The 17,032-nt window shown below is 35.8% G+C and overlaps 1 protein-coding gene across 1 annotated transcript in view; it reads left to right on the forward strand.

The window, feature by feature from the left end:
* The first annotated feature begins 3,445 nt into the window (after positions 1 to 3,445).
* The window catches only part of ppih (peptidylprolyl isomerase H (cyclophilin H)), a 50,588-nt gene continuing 37,001 nt past the window's right edge, over positions 3,446 to 17,032 (forward strand). Inside the window, exon 1 of the mRNA XM_056463112.1 lies at positions 3,446 to 3,617. Coding sequence (XP_056319087.1) covers positions 3,552 to 3,617 — 66 coding nt within the window. The 5' untranslated portion in view covers positions 3,446 to 3,551. The remainder of the gene's footprint in view (positions 3,618 to 17,032) is intronic.

Here is a 17,032-nt window from a genome sequence, read left to right on the forward strand (position 1 = left end):
ACGTTTTACTATGTAGATTGTGTCAAACAGATTAACCCGCTAGTAAATTAGTCTGCTTCAGTCCAGTTGTCACAGTTGAAGTTCAGTTTTGTTCAGTGTAATGTAAATGTCACTGCTGAAAGCCAAAACACTGAAGAGCAAATCCAACGACGCGCAGCTCCACAAGTCCCAAACCAAGCATGACAGTGGCGACAATGGCGAGGAACAAACTTCACCAATAAATCATTTTCACATGACGTCATGTGTCCAGTTTGACACCATGCAGTGTATTTTTACTTTGGCCTACACAGAACTCCCCATAGAGAACTCACCCAGTCAGCAGTAGGGGCGTAGCAACCGGAGGCATACGTCCCCCTTACTTTTTGAGACAGACCTTTTAGAAACAGGTGATTAAGAATGTAAACCATTGGATTTCATACAGCTGTCCGCCCCACTTTTGAAATGTCCACTACACATGGTCCAGATGGTGACTATGGCTGTTTTCTGCATTCAAGGTGAGACATCTGACATCTAAAAAGCACAAATTTTCCATACTAAAAGCAGTTTTTATCCTAACCAACACCTGAAATTTCTACTTTAGAAACTTTTAGGCTTCTATTTCTCACAGGTAAACAATGATCACCTCAGGTACAGCTCATGTGATTTATTCGGTGTTAAATGCTAATAATGTGAGTTTGAATTACGGCTGGGCGATATTGCCAAAACATCACCATATCGTGTTTCATATTATTCGATATTTGATAATTAATGAATATTTTTTAACAATTCATTTAGGAATATTAGGATTTATTTAACTTTATTTTAATTTACCAACATTACTAAGGTGAATAGTTTTAATTGTCAAAAGCAAAAATATTTAAACAAAATATCTGATCTCTTTATAATTAAAAGAAGATAAGTGTTAAAGAGACTCTTAAATTTGATAATAAAAAAGGAAATAACCATCATTATTCAAATACATACTGCAACATCACAAATTGTGAAGTTCAATGATTACATTACCCCTATGCTAAAAAAAAAAATCTTTCAGATGGGGTGCTAGTGGCTGGGATGCACAAGAAAAGAGACCAAAAGCCACTCTGGCGATTCCTCACTGCTGCTATACGGCACTCATTTTCGCATGTGCTGTTATTCTGACCCGAAAAGACAAGCGTGAGTGCGTGGTTTCCTTGACCATAAGTTTTGCGCTCGCGCTCCCCTGGCATCTCTCGTACCATCAAGCGTTTCCTCAAAGGATATCAAACGGACATCTATTGCTGCCGCTCCGATGCAAGTTTATGGAGAAAAGTAAAAAGCACTGCAGTGTTTGAGCGCACTGTGTTTGTCTGAGGTAATTAGTCTACCGCTATTACTGAAGTGTGTGTATTCCATACAAAGTGTGAAGCAGATTGGTTAGTTCTGCTTACATGATTCGTGGTGCGCTCGTGAACACACTTACACCCAAAGCTCATTGGCATTGCCTCCAAGGCGCGCACTCAACAGCCCCATTTTAATAAAACTATAGCGATTTAAACCGAATATTTTTTTATCGATACTGACAATGGTGTTCGGTCAATAAATACCGATACCGATTATCGCCCGGCCGTAGTTTGAATGCCCTTTAATGCGACATTTATTGCCATACCACTGAATGCAGCAGCAGATAGTTCACCTCAGATCTTGAAAATAAAATAAAGCATTTGAAATTTAACTTTAGAACTGTAACTCAGTGCAAGCCAACATACATATATACACATATATATATATATATATATATATATATATATATATATATATATATATATATATATATATACAAATATATATGGGTGTCATGGGGTGCAGTAAGTAGCACGATCGCCTCACAACAAGAAGGTCGCTGGTTTGAGTCCCAGCAGGGCCAGTTGGCATTTGGCAGTCCAAAGACCCAGTCCAGACATGCGCTATAGCTGAACTGAATAAGCTTAATTGGCCGTAGTGTATGAGTGTGAACTCAAAAGTAAATGGGTCTTTCCCAGTGTTGGGTTACAGCTGGAAGGGCATCCGCTGCGTAAACATATGCTGGATATATGCTGGATGCTGGTTGGCGATTCATTACTCTGTGGCGACCCCAGATTAATAAAGGCACTAAGCCAAAAAAAAAATGAATGAATGAACGAAGAGAGTTTGATTTTGTTTTGTATGAAAGTTGCAAAAAAAATTCTTGAAACCCTTTCAAACAACAGGCTATTGTAATTTTTATCATTTTCTGACCCCAACATCCTTGTTTTTGGTCACTCAAACCTTTTTCAGTGTTTGCCATTTTTAAGTTTTTGCAGTAATTTCCATTTTATCATCCTCTCAAGCTTTAGTAAGATTAGCACACTACTAATTTGAGGTGTCACTTTATGTACCCTAGTCAAGAGGAAAAAATATTTTTATTTATTTAATTAATTTACTTATTTTGCTAACAAAATTGTACATTCATAAATGTAAATTTACTAATAAGAAACCGATTGTTAAGGTATTGATGACTGAATTATGCTTATATATTTATTAGTGGTATCTCTAAATAAGAAAGCCCTACGCACTTAAAAAATTTGTGAATTCTACAATGTATTGATTTGATTATTATATTGTACATTCTGTATATTTGTATTTGATTTATACTTACCCCCGGCACGCATATTTTTGTACCGTTAAAATGTTATAATAATAATATTATTAATAATAATAATAATAATAATAATAATAATAATAATAATAATAATAATAATAATAAATTGAGGTGTCGACACTTAATTACAATTAATTTCAGTGCACATACCTTTTCTGTTTGTTTTGTAGCAAACCATGAGACCTTAATGGAAAAATGTAAACTCACGCTGACTTCTGGAAATTATCCCAATATCATAAAAGACAACAATGTGCAGTTCAATGTAGCACTATTTCTCTAAGAACGACGAACTTATGGCGACACAGAGGCTAGCAGTGTCCCCCACAGTCCAAAGACATGCGCTATAGGTGAATTGAATAAACTAAATTGTCCAAAGTGTGTGTGAATGTTAGTGTGTATGGGTGTTTCCCCGTATTTGGTTGCATATGAATGGGCATCCGCTTCGTAAAACATATGCTGGATAAGTTAGCGGTTCATTCCGCTGTGGTGACCCCTGATTAATAAAGGGAGTAAGCCGAAGGAGAATAAATGAATGACTACGAACTTACTAGAATAACGTAACGTTACATGTTTCAAGATGAAGAGACAGTGTCACGTGTTATTAACGTACTTTACTAACATTATTTGAATGAATATAAGGCTGTTGACTGTATAAAAAAATCGGGAGAGCGTTTTATAATACACATAGCAATTGTTTTAACTAACAGGCGTAAACAATACCTTGTTATGGTTTCAAAATGATAGTTTCTGAGTCGTAATTGTCCCTCGGTTGTATCTGTAGAAAGTCCTCCTGCTTGCCGTTGTGACGTCATGGTCGAGCAGTTTTGAATCGTTGTATGAAACTCATGCTGTGGAAATTGGACATATTCAAAGCGAACATTTCTGCTGTCTGAAGCGATAAAAACCTGAAACAGCCATGAACGTTCAGCCGTCAAATCCCAATAATCCCATTGTGTTCTTCGACGTCGGCATCGGAGGGCAAGTAAGTTTAAATGCCTCTGATTTATTGATTAGCTCATCTGCTAACGTTAATTGACACACTGAACGCTTGCCCATGGTTTAAAGAAATGGAAAGTCTGGACAAATTAACTTTACTTTCTTCAAAACAGTCTTTTTTTTATAAGAGATTTAAAAAATATAATTTATTTCTTCGAGAGAGGTCCAATATATGTAAAGAGTGAGGTAAAGTTGGTTTTAAATTCTCGCATTTGGACTCTCTTTAATTATATATATATATATATATATATATATATATATATATATATATATATATATATATATATATATATATATATATATACATACATGCATGCATACATACATACATACATATACATATATACACACATACAGGTGAAGTCAGAATTATTAGCCCCCCTTTGAATTTTTCTTTCTTTTTTGAATATTTCCCAAATGATGTTTAACAGGGCAAGAAAATTTTCACAGTATGTATGATAATATTTTTTTCTTTTGGAGAAAGTCTTATTTGTTTTATTTTGGCTAGAATAAAAGCACTTTTAAATTTTTTTAACACAATTTTAAGGTCAAAATTATTAGCCCCTTTAAGCAATTTTTTATCGATAGTCTACAGAACAAACCATCGCTAGAAAATAACTTACCTATTTACCCTAACCTGCCTAGTTAACCTAATTAACCTAGTTAAACGTCACTTTAAGTGGTATAGAAGTGTCTGGAAAAATATCTAGTCAAATATTATTTACTGTCATCATGGCAAAGAAAAAAAACAGTTATTAGGAATGAGTAATTAAAACTATTATGTTTAGAAATGTGCTGACAAAAAAATCTTCTCTTCGTTAAACAGAAATCAGGGGGGAAAAAAATAACCAGGGGGGCTTATAATTCTGGCTTCAACTGTATATAATATTCAGAAAAGTATTATTTGCAAATTTTAAATAGTGAAGTAATATTAGCAGCCAATGAATGTCAAAGTGTATCATTGTTGACGGTCAAATAAATAGTGCTAATGTTGTGTTCAATTCATGCTTACATGTAAATTCACACCGAATATTCAAAGTACTATGGTAAACAATATAGTAACGTGCACAAGTTGTCACTAAATGAATATGCTAAATATAAAACCAACTTTACCTCAATTATACAAAGCTGGCTGCTTGACCATTGCATATTTTAATAAATAATGGTTTAGAGCGCTTCAAAAAAAGCTTTCTGTAATGGTCAGTGTTTCTATTTTTAGTGTCAGTTTATATCAAAGTCAACCGAAAGAGGTTTTTAAAGGAGACCTAGTTAAATATTAAATTTGTCAGTTCAATTTAAGTTTATTTGTGTGGCGCTTTTCACAATAATTATAGTTTCAAAGCAGGTGAAAAGGTGCACATTATTGACTGAGGTAAAGTTGCTTTTTTATTGGCACATTCAAACTTAATAATATAATTTTAGAAAATAATTATTGCAAATTCTTAGTAGGGAAATCATATTATCAGCCAATACACTGTTCAATAGTCCTTGTGTTGTTTTGAAGCCATACTTCCATGTGATTTCAAAATGAATATTCAAAGTACACTAATATACAGGGATCATACGCTCGGAAAAGTCATGAAATTTCGAAAAGACATTTTCCAGGCCTGGAAAAGTTTTGGAAAAACAAATAAACCCTAATTGTTTTAAAAAAGGCATGAAAATTTGTTGAACAATTGTCTGTGTACTTTAATATATTTGAGATGAACTTGACTTTGAATGATGAACTTGAAACTTCCAAAAAAATAAAATGGGTAAAAAAAAAAAAGCAATAACCTAAAAAATCCAAAAGCAATTCTAGCTTCTCCTCTCTTTCACTTGCTTTCATCGTAATTCAAGATGCATTTTGAGAGTCGTGTCCAGATACAATCTCTAACTGCAGAGGTAAGATACTGTGGGTGCTAAAGGCTAATATGTACTAATCCTAAATCTTGTGAAAACACAAGCCAACATCAAAAAATTTTCACGCAGACAGCAAGATACTTTCTAAAAACTGTTTTACAGATATAAATATAAACGTGTCACATTTTTTAATATGCTGTAATAAATTTGAACGTGCCTTTTTTCTTATTTACCACGTGTACGTAGACATTACATGAAGCACAGAAAAAAATCATCAATATACCTTCAAGTTTTGGAAAAGTCATGGAAAAGTGATGGAATTTCAGTTTGAACCCTGAATATAGGCACCTTGTCAAAAGTTGCCGCTTCAAAAATGGATGAATGTGCGAATATAAAACCAACTTTCCCTCAATATATTATTGTATTACAATCAAAATCAAAAGGTTATTAGTTAACAACTTTATTAGTAACTAATAATTATTATGAACTAATTACTCAAGGCGACGCGGTGGTGCAGTAGATAGAGCTGTCACCTCACAGCAAGAAGGTTGCTGGTTCGAGCCTCGGCTGGGTCAGTTGGCGTTTCTGTGTGGAGTTTGCCTGGGTTTCCTCCGGGTGCTCCGGTTTTCACCACAGTCTAAAAACATGTGGTACAGGTGAATTGGGTAAGCTAACTTGTCTGTAGTGTATGTGTGTGAATGTGTGTGTGGTTGTTCCCAGTGATGGGTTGCAGCTGGAAGGGCATCCGCTGTGTAAAACATGTGCTCGATAAGTTGGCGGTTCATTCCACTGTGGCGACCCCTGATTAATAAAGGCACTGAGCCGAAAATGAATGAATGAATGAACTAATTACTCATTACTTTATCAGTTATACCTAGAGCCAAACACAATCTGTGGAAATTTTTTGCTATTTTTGCGAAGAATTGAGTTTAAAAAACTGCGGAATGATTGTGGGAGTATCATAACTAAAAAATTAATATAATAAGTACAAAATAATGCCTTTTTAAACTTTTATTTAATGTTAACAATGCAAATCCAATTAGATCCACTTTATTTGGTAAACAAAGCAAGTCTCTCATAATATATCTACTAAAAGACAGAAAATATTACTTTACAAACTGTATTGTACATAAAGCATATGAACGTCATGCTGAAATTAATTTAAAAACTGAATAAATATAAATGTACACACATTTATTCAAGTAAATAAACAGAATCGATGGGCTAAAAATCTGCAGAATTCTGCTCGCGCAGATTCCGTGTGGGCCTATACCTTAACCTTTATTATAAATATAACATTAGTGTCTATGGAGAACATTTAGTGGTGGACGAAAATTCAGTGGATCTCTGATATCAACACACTTCAAGATTCCCATTGTTGCACATTTCTGTAATGTGATTGGCTCTTAGATCAATATAGAGTAAAAAAGTCCAGAGCTTATCATTGTTATTGACAAATTTTATCACGATTCAATATAATATTTTTTATCAGCCCAGCCCTATAAGTTAATACAAAATTCATTCATTTATTTTCCTTCGGCTTAGTCTCTATTTCAGTGGGCCACTACGGCCGATTTAGTTTATTCAATTCATCTATACTGCATATCTGTGGGGGAAACCGGAGCACCCGGAGGAAACCCACACAAACACAGGGAGAACATGCAAACTCCACATGGAAATGCCAACTGACACCGCTGTGACTCGAACCAGCGATCTTCTTGCTGTGAGTCGACAGTGCTAAGCCCTGAGCCACCATGACGCCTAAATACAAAATATATAATCCAAAAAATTATTAATACAAAAGTAAAATAATATATATTTATATTTAAATTAGGGCTACAGGTACAGTATATCGAAAGATTGTTATCTCAATAATAATAATAATAATAATATATGCAAGAAGTGCAATAAATTATTTAAAGAGCCCATATTATACATGAAATAGGGTCATATTTAGGTTGTAAGGGTCTCCAACAACAGTCTAATATGCATGCAAGGTCATAAAACACTTTTATGGTCTTATAATCTGCATTTATTTTTACCTAATTATCCCAGCGACTCCCATATGAATCGTTCAGCGATTCATTTGTTCCCAACCCCCTCCTCAGCGCGAAGCTAATCTGCGCTGATTGGACCGATGACAGCCTGCTGCGATTGGTCGACAGTGACAGGCTTCAGCACGAGACAGAGTGAAATGCCCAGCTGGTAATCAACTATATAAAAGTAGTCACAGTGCACACGCGCTTCATAGTGTAAGGCTTTTTTCACACACACACACAACCCTCCTCAGAAGAACTGGGGAGATCGACGCGAGTCTCCTAGCCTCTCCCTCTCTCTCTCTCTCTCTCTCTCACACACAACGCTCCTCAGAAGAACTAGGGAAAGCGACGCGAGTCTCTCTCTCTCTCTCTCTCTCTCTCTCTCACACACACACACAACGCTCCTCAGGAGAACTAGGGAAAGCGACGCGAGTCTCTCCCTCTCCCTCTCTCACACACACACACAACGCTCCTCAGAAGAACTAGGGAAAGCGACGCGAGTCTCTCCCTCTCCCTCTCTCACACACACACACACAACGCTCCTCAGGAGAACTAGGGAAAGCGACGCGAGTCTCTCCCTCTCCCTCTCTCACACACACACACAACGCTCCTCAGAAGAACTAGGGAAAGCGACGCGAGTCTCTCTCTCTCTCTCTCTCTCTCACACACACACACACATACAACGCTCCTCAGAAAAACTAGGGAAAGCGACGCGAGTCTCTCTCTCTCTCTCTCTCTCTCTCGCTCTCACACACACACACACACACACACACACACAACGCTCCTCAGAAGAACTAGCGAAAGCGACGCGAGTCTCCTGTCTCCTAGCCCCTAGGCGTCACAAACTCGACCTGTTCTTTTTCTCTCTCTCTCTACTAAAGAGTAACCGCGTGTACTGTACCAGGTTAACAAGTAACAAAACACAATAAATACATAATTTGCAAGTTAAACGAGGCAACAATTTTAATCGCACTTACTTACACTAGTGAATAAACCTCAACCACTGACTCTTCACAGTTCACATTTCATCTTTGGGTAGAGACTGTCAATATTATCCATCTGAGCACAGCGTGACTTCATTCGACCGGCGGCGTCTGTAGGTGTGTGTCTAGTGTTTTTTTCTGTGTTAGTGGGCGGGGCCGCAGGTTTCAAATCTCCCTGGTTTGCGCGCGTAACTACTGGCGAGGCTTGTGTTTCGTGGCTGCGTCATCGCGAAACACCTAATGACTCGTTATCAAGACGACTCGTTTGAAGCACTCTGAGTCGACTCTTTTATAGATGAATCAATAGTTTTAAACACTGTACACTTACAGATTTAAGCCTTAGCTGGATATTTCACTTCACTTAGAGCTGTGTTACACACTACATGGAAGGGCATTTTCAAAAACCCATAATATGGGCTCTTTAATATTTTTTTGTGCCAAGCATTTGTGTTCTGCATGATGCATAGGTGTCCTTTACTCTCTTCATCCCCCATCTCTCCAGTAGGTGCTGCTAGTTGAACCTAGAACTGAAAATTAATACTGAGAGATAAGAGAGGAAAATTACAACAGCCAACAAGTGGTGTTTTAAAATCTAAATCTTTGCACATTGACATACCTTTTTAATTTAATTAGCTCAGAAAAAACATATATTACATGTTTATTTGAGTATGATCATAGCATAAGTAAAAAAATATTATTAGAAATGCTGACAAAATAACATATTACAATAAGTTATAACGTAAGAAATGTCATTCTCAACAATATCAAGTATCGTGCAGCCCTATTTAAAATGTACATTATATTATTACATAAATGATACATATTTATGATTAACATCTTATGTTTGCCCTGCTGGGTCAATTGGCATTTCTGTGTGGAGTTTGCATGTTTTCCTCGTGTTGGCACGGGTTTTCTCCGGGTGCTCCGGTTTCCCCCACAGTCCAAAGACTTGCGCTATAGGTGAATTGAATAAACTAAATTGGCTGTGATAAATGTGTGGGAGTGTATGGGTGTTGCCCAGTGTTGGGTTGTGGCTGGAAGGGCATCCGCTGCGTAAAACATATGCTGGATAAGTTGGTGGTTCATTCCACTGTGGTGACCCCTGATTTATAAAGGGACTAAGCCAAAAAAGAAAATGAATGAATGAATGAATAAATAAATCTAATGTTTGTCAAGGAGTTTTAAAAGTGCTTGTGGTGAACCTTCATAAAAAGACTTTAATTTAGTGTAAATTCAATTTGACTCACAGTTGGGGATATTTTCATCCCCTCTGAGGTGATTTTGAGTCTAAACTTGGTCATACCTTTCTCTGTGTTTCAGCAAATAGGATGATTTTTGGTGGCGAATCTTATTTTGATACATATTTTAAGGAAATACTTTGGAATTTTTCAAAAACTCAACAATACACTATGGACAAATTGACTTTCTTATGTTCGGGGCTGTTTTTGCCCCATTGACTTTCATTATATTGACATGTTTGGATTGAAAAGCCATGGCACCATATAATCATGCATTCTTGATTGTTGGTGGAATTGCCTGTTGGGAAGAGGTACAATTTATGATTTTTACTGCTGATCATCAGTTACTGTCCCCCAAAAAAGCTTATTTTCTGCATTCTATATGGAGTATAGTAGGGTAAATTTGCAAAATTTCATTATTCCTGATCTAGGAATCAATTTTGATCATGTCTCAAACTTGCTTGTGTAACATAAACTACTGGTGTTTTTTTGTTGAGAGGAACATTCTTCTGTTTGGTGTTATTCTCTGACCAAAACCACAGATAGATATAGTTGAAGTCAGAATTATTAGCCCCCCTTTGAATTTTGTTTCTTTTTTAAATATTTCCCAAATGCTATTTAACAGATTTTTCACAGTATATCTGATAATATTTTTTTCGTCTGGAGAAAGTCTTATTTGTTTTATTTCGGCTAGAATAAAAGCAGTTTTTAATTTTTTAAATAACATTTTACGGTCAAAATTATTAGCCCCTTTAAGCTACATATTTTTTCGACTGTCTACAGAACAAACCATCGTTATACAATGATTTGCCCAAATACCCTAACCTGCCTAGTTAACCTAATTAACCTAGTTAAGCCTTTAAACGTAACTTTAAGCTGTATAGAAGTGTCTTGAAAAATATCTAGTCAAATATTATTTACTGTCATCATGACAAAGATAAAATAAATCAGTTATTAGAAATGAGTTAATAAAACTATTATGTTTAGAAATGTGTTGAAAAAAATCTTCTCTCTGTTAAACAGAAATTGGGAAAAAAATAAACAGGGGGCTAATAATTCAGGGGGGCTAATAATTCTGACTTCTACTGTATATATTAATGCTCCCTCAGTTACAGTAACCATTTTCTGAAATGAGATAATCAACCTTAGTAAGAATATTTTAGTTTGAAGAGCTGGTGTAATATTATTATTTTAATTTAACTATAGTATATAATTAATTTAGATTTATTTATATTGATTGGATGTTTCAAAGCAAAGGGTTTTGTAATCCTAAATGAGGTCAAAATCAATTTGATTTGAAATGTCATTTATGTTTTTATGACAATGTGGGGGACAAGTTGCATGCTTAGGTTTGCTCAGATAAGCAATAGTAATAAGCATTTGTGAAATGTTGTTTTGTTGATTAGGTTAACATTGTATAAATGTCATCTGTCCCTTAAGGGCGGGAGGTTTGATTTGCATGTAAATAAATGTTTACTGTGTCAGTATAATAACCCTAGCCTATATATAAGTGAAATATAATGGTCTAATAATGTTGTCAATGGCAGATGACAAGCACATGTCTTAAACATAATAAATCAACTTTATAATTATGAACAGTTATATTCTGATGTCATTATTCTACTGTGAATTAACAAACAGGACATATTGAAAGTCTGTTCAAGTCCACCATAATGACTTTACAAAATTTTGCATTTTAAGCAACAGTAGAGCTACACACAGGCCTAATGTTATTGTTGTTTTACCATATGTTTGAGAATTAACAATAATAATAGGCTAATCAATCGTATTAACCACGATTTTTCTCACGATTCTGTAAATGTAAAATAAAGATCTTGATTTTAAGCAAAAAAAATTGTGATTCACATTTTTGCCAGAATCGTGCAGCCCTAGTTGCTTGTCACATGAATGCTGGTTGTGTTCGGTGTTGATTGTCTTACCTGTTTTAGGCAGTCAATTAATGTTCTTTCACGAGTTCACACTTGCAATAGTTTCAGAATAAAGCGTATTTGGCGTGCTGTCCGGGGAGAGGGCTCTGAGCTCGGGGAAGACACCCAAACTCGAGTTATTCCTCTTATCAGGAAACAGAGAGGAATTGGGATTCGAGCCAAGTATCTAGCCCGGCCCCAGAACGCTCCTCCTGGGATTGTAATGCTTAAGAGGTGAGGTGACGGGGTGGTAGAGGGATGCTAAAGTCGTGAAATGCTGCAGGTAAGACAGCTTTGGTATATATAGGGGTTTGGTCATGAACTGATTGGATAATAGAATAATTGTCAATGACGTATTTGATACTGAAACTTCTGCGCATGCTCCTCCCGAAATTTGTTTATAAAACATCACTTTGTGTTTGTGCTCTTAAGGAACGTTTAAAAAGTTTTTTTGAGGGTAGATTACATAAAAAATAATTTAAAAAATCAAAAAGAGAATTTCCCCTAAAAGGGATATTCATGCAAAAATGAAAATTCTGCCATCATGTAATCATTCTCCACTTAAAAAACAGTTTTCTGTTAAATTTTGAATAATGTTGTGAACGTGTAACCATTGACTTCCATAGTATTTGCTTTTCCTATGGAATTCAATGCTACAAGTTTTCAGCTGTCTTCAGAACATCTTATTGTGTTCAATTGGTTTGGAAAAATACGAAGGGTGAGTAAATGATGGCTGAATTAAAATGAACGGTGAACTATGCCTTTATTATTCTTGTTTCATGATAATTTGCAGTCCGGATGCTTTATTTTCAGTATGTTAGAAAATCTCAAAACTCATGCGCAAAACAGATTTCTATGAAATTTTCATCCATTTTCAAAGTGCAAGTCATACTCAACCCATCTAGGAGCATTTATTAACTTTTAATATCTGATGCAGTTGATTATGAGAGGGCTTTTTGTTTTTAATTGAAAATCACTTCACATCTGATTAAGATAAGACGTCATATGTATTTAGATCCACTTTGGAAGTCTTGGGGTAGGCCTGCATTATTAATCCTTTTTAAACTGAAATTGTAATTTGAAATGAAAGCTGCGATTATTTCGATTTGCTATATTAAAAATGGTAATTTTCCCAACTGTCAGCTGTTGCTTGTTAACCGAATTAACCGTTTAGATTAATATTAAATGATCATTTAATAATAATAATAATAATAATGGTCTTTTTTTGTGTCTGACACATTAAATATTGGATTTTAAAATATGGATTTATTTTAACATGCGAACATGTTAACAACAGAACCTGGACATAATCATTGTGTTTTTTTACATATAGCCTAGTAGCACATTAATTTTCATACGTAAAAAAAATGAACGTCTCAGTTTGATGTGTGGAGTTATCATCATGCAGAAATCATTGAGATAATTCATTGGATTTGCTTGATTTGTAGGCTATTTTATTACGGATATTTTATAAATGGGTATTTATAAGAACTATTAATAACTGTAATTCACCAAAAAAAAACTCGATTATCAAAACAATATAGTTACAGTATCTGTTGTGTGTATGATGAGCGGTGCCGGAGCATGCTTGGAGCAAGAGAAACCCCAATGTATTTCCAAAGCAGAGCACATTACAGAAAGTTTTGCTTTTGTGGCTTCTTTCTCCACTTGTGCAAAATATGTCAGGCATGTGTGGTTGCACGTGTTAACGCCCAGCAAGTTAACAAATACGTTAGGTGTTGCATATTTATGCAGCAAAACTTAAAAGATATAAAATAATTATTATTTTAACTGTTTAACTGATACCGTTAATCGGTAAAAAAAAATCATCATTTCAGTTGCTATTTTATATATAAGATTATAATTTAATTTAAAATACTGTAGTTATTTTCTTTGTCATGACAACCGACAACTTTAATGGAAAAAAAATTTGTCTTTTTTTGGTGCTGTTGAAACTATCACATTAAACCTGAAGCTCTTTAATGAAATTGTAGTATATCACATTTTAAACCGAAAATTTTGATCAGATAAATTGCAATTAAATTTTTTTCCTCCAAATCGTGCAGCCCTGTTGAAGATTGGGACCAAAAAATCATTTGTCCAATCCAAACGTCTTTGCTCACTGCCAAAATATGTATTTGCATATATCTCTGCTGATCTTGTTTACACAGACATGGATATGTCATCGAACAAGGCGAACAACAACAACAACCAAACATTCCTTCAGCAAATGCCAGAGGCAAGAGCATTATAAAACAAAGAGTAATCGGACACTTCTTTTTCCCCCCTCTCTTTTGTTGACGTTTGAAGATCAGGTCTGTCTGTATGTGTGTGTTAATGTGTTTGGAGGATGCTTTACAGAGTAGTCATGCAGGGAGAGCAGGATTTTTGGCTTTCAATGCTAACTAGCTTTTGCTATCCTCTCCCAATTTGTCCACCCTACCTTTTAAAGTGTTAGTTCACCCAAAAATTAGATCCAATCCCAATTCTAGCCCTTAACCCTTTTCCTCGTTCCCTCGTTTTGCTCATTCACGTGAAGGGGTGTCTGCAACGATTAAAGATTTTGGTTGTATGATTATAGTCTGAGGAATAATCACGATTTTCACGATTATTATGCATTTATTAATTTCAAAACACTTATTGCTGCTCAGTAACTAATTAATACAGCACAAAAAAAATAATAAATAAAAACAAACAAAAGTCAATTCCTGAAAAAAGGTCTTGGCATTTAAACAAGTTAAAATTTTACAGTGAAAATAAATGACAGAACAATAAATAAATAAATACAGAAATAAAAATAATAAATAATTTAAATTTTTTTTGTATAATGTAGTTTTTAAAGTATTTATTAAATAATTTTTCTTTTAATGAGAACAAATGTAGTAAAAAGCTGCTGAACCACTGTTTGAAAGGCATTTTTGATCAACTATATTACAAAATTCTTTGGTATTTTCCTTAGTTTTTTTTTCTCTTTGGAGTAGAAACGTGTGTATATTCCAAGAAAAGTATGAAGCTGACCGGTCCAGTTCTTGTCGTGCGCCTCCATTGGAAATAACGAACTTACTCATACAAAAGCAAGATATGTGAACGGCCCTTAGATAAGAGCTTCTGCCATAGTTAAAGTCAGACTCCAGTGTGTATGCGTATTAGTCATGGTCTACAAGCTTGGAACTTTTAACTAGTGCACAGTTGCCGTAACTTTTAGTTGCAGCAGTTTTGTTCAGTGCAGAAACACAGTGTCGAGTAGCTTTTACAATTAATTAACCAAGAGGAATTAAAGGACGGTTAATAGTGAAATCGGTTAATTGTTGCATCCCTTGGGGTGTCCCAATTTTTTTAGCTTGAAGGCGTAATGCTGTGTTCACACCAGACGCAGAACGCACAGATAAATCGTGCTATTTGCACGTAAATAGACGTGTGAATATTTTGAGTTTACTTGCTTCATTCGGGTGTTAAATCCGCTTTATTACGCACATCAGATTCACTGAGCAAGACGCTGATTCGCATGATGGGCAGAGCTTCTGTCTGCCCGGTGACTAGCTTCGTTGCTAAATGGCTAACATGGATTTTATTGAGAAAAAAAGCTGTGTTTATGTGCTTTATGAAGGCTGAAAAACAGCATTGATTCGTTTGGAGCCGTGCCTAGAGTCCACTAGTGTCATTCTGAGGTGCACCCAGTTCTATGAGCTCATGACTCCAACAACAGGCACTACGTCATAATCACGCCCCCACAAGAGCAAGTTCCTGATTGGTTAACGTGGCGCAAATGTCCGCTGAAGTTCAGATTTTCTAACTCAAGCGATTTGCGTGAAATATGCGATATGCGTGTTAAGCGTGTCAATCGCGCAAAAGGCTCAACTCTTGCCGCTTCATCGTGCAGCAGGATGTCTATTCGCACCTTTTTATTGACTTAACATGTAAATCACTTGAGCTTGACACTTCTTCTGCGTCTGGTGTGAACGCTGCATAATGCTGTTCTCACCAAACGCGGAACGCACGGATAAATTGTGCTATTTGCGCGTAAATAGATGCGTGAACATTTTAAGTTATCTTCACGCGGCCAATTCACTTCAGAACAGACGCAGATTTATGTCATGGGCAGGGCTTTTGTCTGCTCGGTGACTGTAGCTTCGTTGCTAAATGGCTAACATGGATTTTTTGAGAAAATAACTGTGTTTATGTGTTTTTATGAAGGCTGAAAAATGGCATTGATTCGTTTGGAGTTGTGTCTGAGTCCACTAGATCCTTGCAGAGGTGCACCCAGCTCTGTGAGCTCATAAACTCCTCCAGAAACTTAACCTGGATGATGGAAGCTTTCAGTGGTGCTTCTGACTGAGCCAAGCACAGTTTCATGAACTGTTGTCAGTGTAGACAGGAAGATTTTCCCCCAAGACACCAACAACAGGCGCTGATTGGTTAACGTGGCGCGAATGTCTGCTGAAGTTCAGATTTTCGAACTCGAGCGTTTCATGCAAAACACGTGATAAGCGCGTCAATCATGCAAAACGCTCAACTCACGCCGCTACATTCACACGAATCGCGTCATTCGCGCATATCGCGCCGCAGGATATATATTAGCACCCTTGCATTGACTTTACATGTAAAACACTCACGCTTGATGCTTCTTCCGCGTCTGGTGTGAACGCAGCATTAGGCTAAGGGGACGGGACAGATAGCCCTTAAACATTTTCTAGGACCACCAGTTACAATACCCTGTCAGAAATGTCTAGTGTCTGGGAATTGGCGTTTTACAGTGTCTGGTTTAATGTTAATATTGTTTTTGAACCGTAGTTAAAAGATAAATACCAAAAAATAACTAAAAAATAGAACTACAATAACTACAGCAGGCACCACAATCGACTGCGTATAATGTAAGAACTCGTGATGCCGTGATGACGTGTTAGGGTGTCAAAATGTATTCTTTCTTCGATGCACATAGACGCTGACAATTTGAGCGATTGAACACAATGAACAATCACAACAACACAGTGACTGCTCATCATTGCTCAAAAAGCAAGCGGAATAATATTTACATTTGTTTATTTTCTATAAATGGTCATGTTGTTCTGTATGTACTTGAGTTTTGTTTGGTACATTCTTGTTTTCTTTGAGCATTTAAAACTAAAGGAGCCGTTTTTGACTGCTTGTATTAAAGGACAATATTGTATTACAAATAATATAAAGGCCTAAATATAAACGTGTATATATAAATTATAAATTTTAAAAGAACAATTGTTGTTTTGTGATGTATAAAATTGTGGATGGAAAGTATCGTCAATGCACTGTGATGGACCGAGATATCGAATTGAACCAAATCAATGGCATGATAATTGTATCCAAACCGAATCGTGAGTAGATTTACACCCCTAGT

Source organism: Danio aesculapii, chromosome 8 (genome assembly GCF_903798145.1).
Source record: "Danio aesculapii chromosome 8, fDanAes4.1, whole genome shotgun sequence".
NCBI lineage: Eukaryota > Metazoa > Chordata > Actinopteri > Cypriniformes > Danionidae > Danio > Danio aesculapii.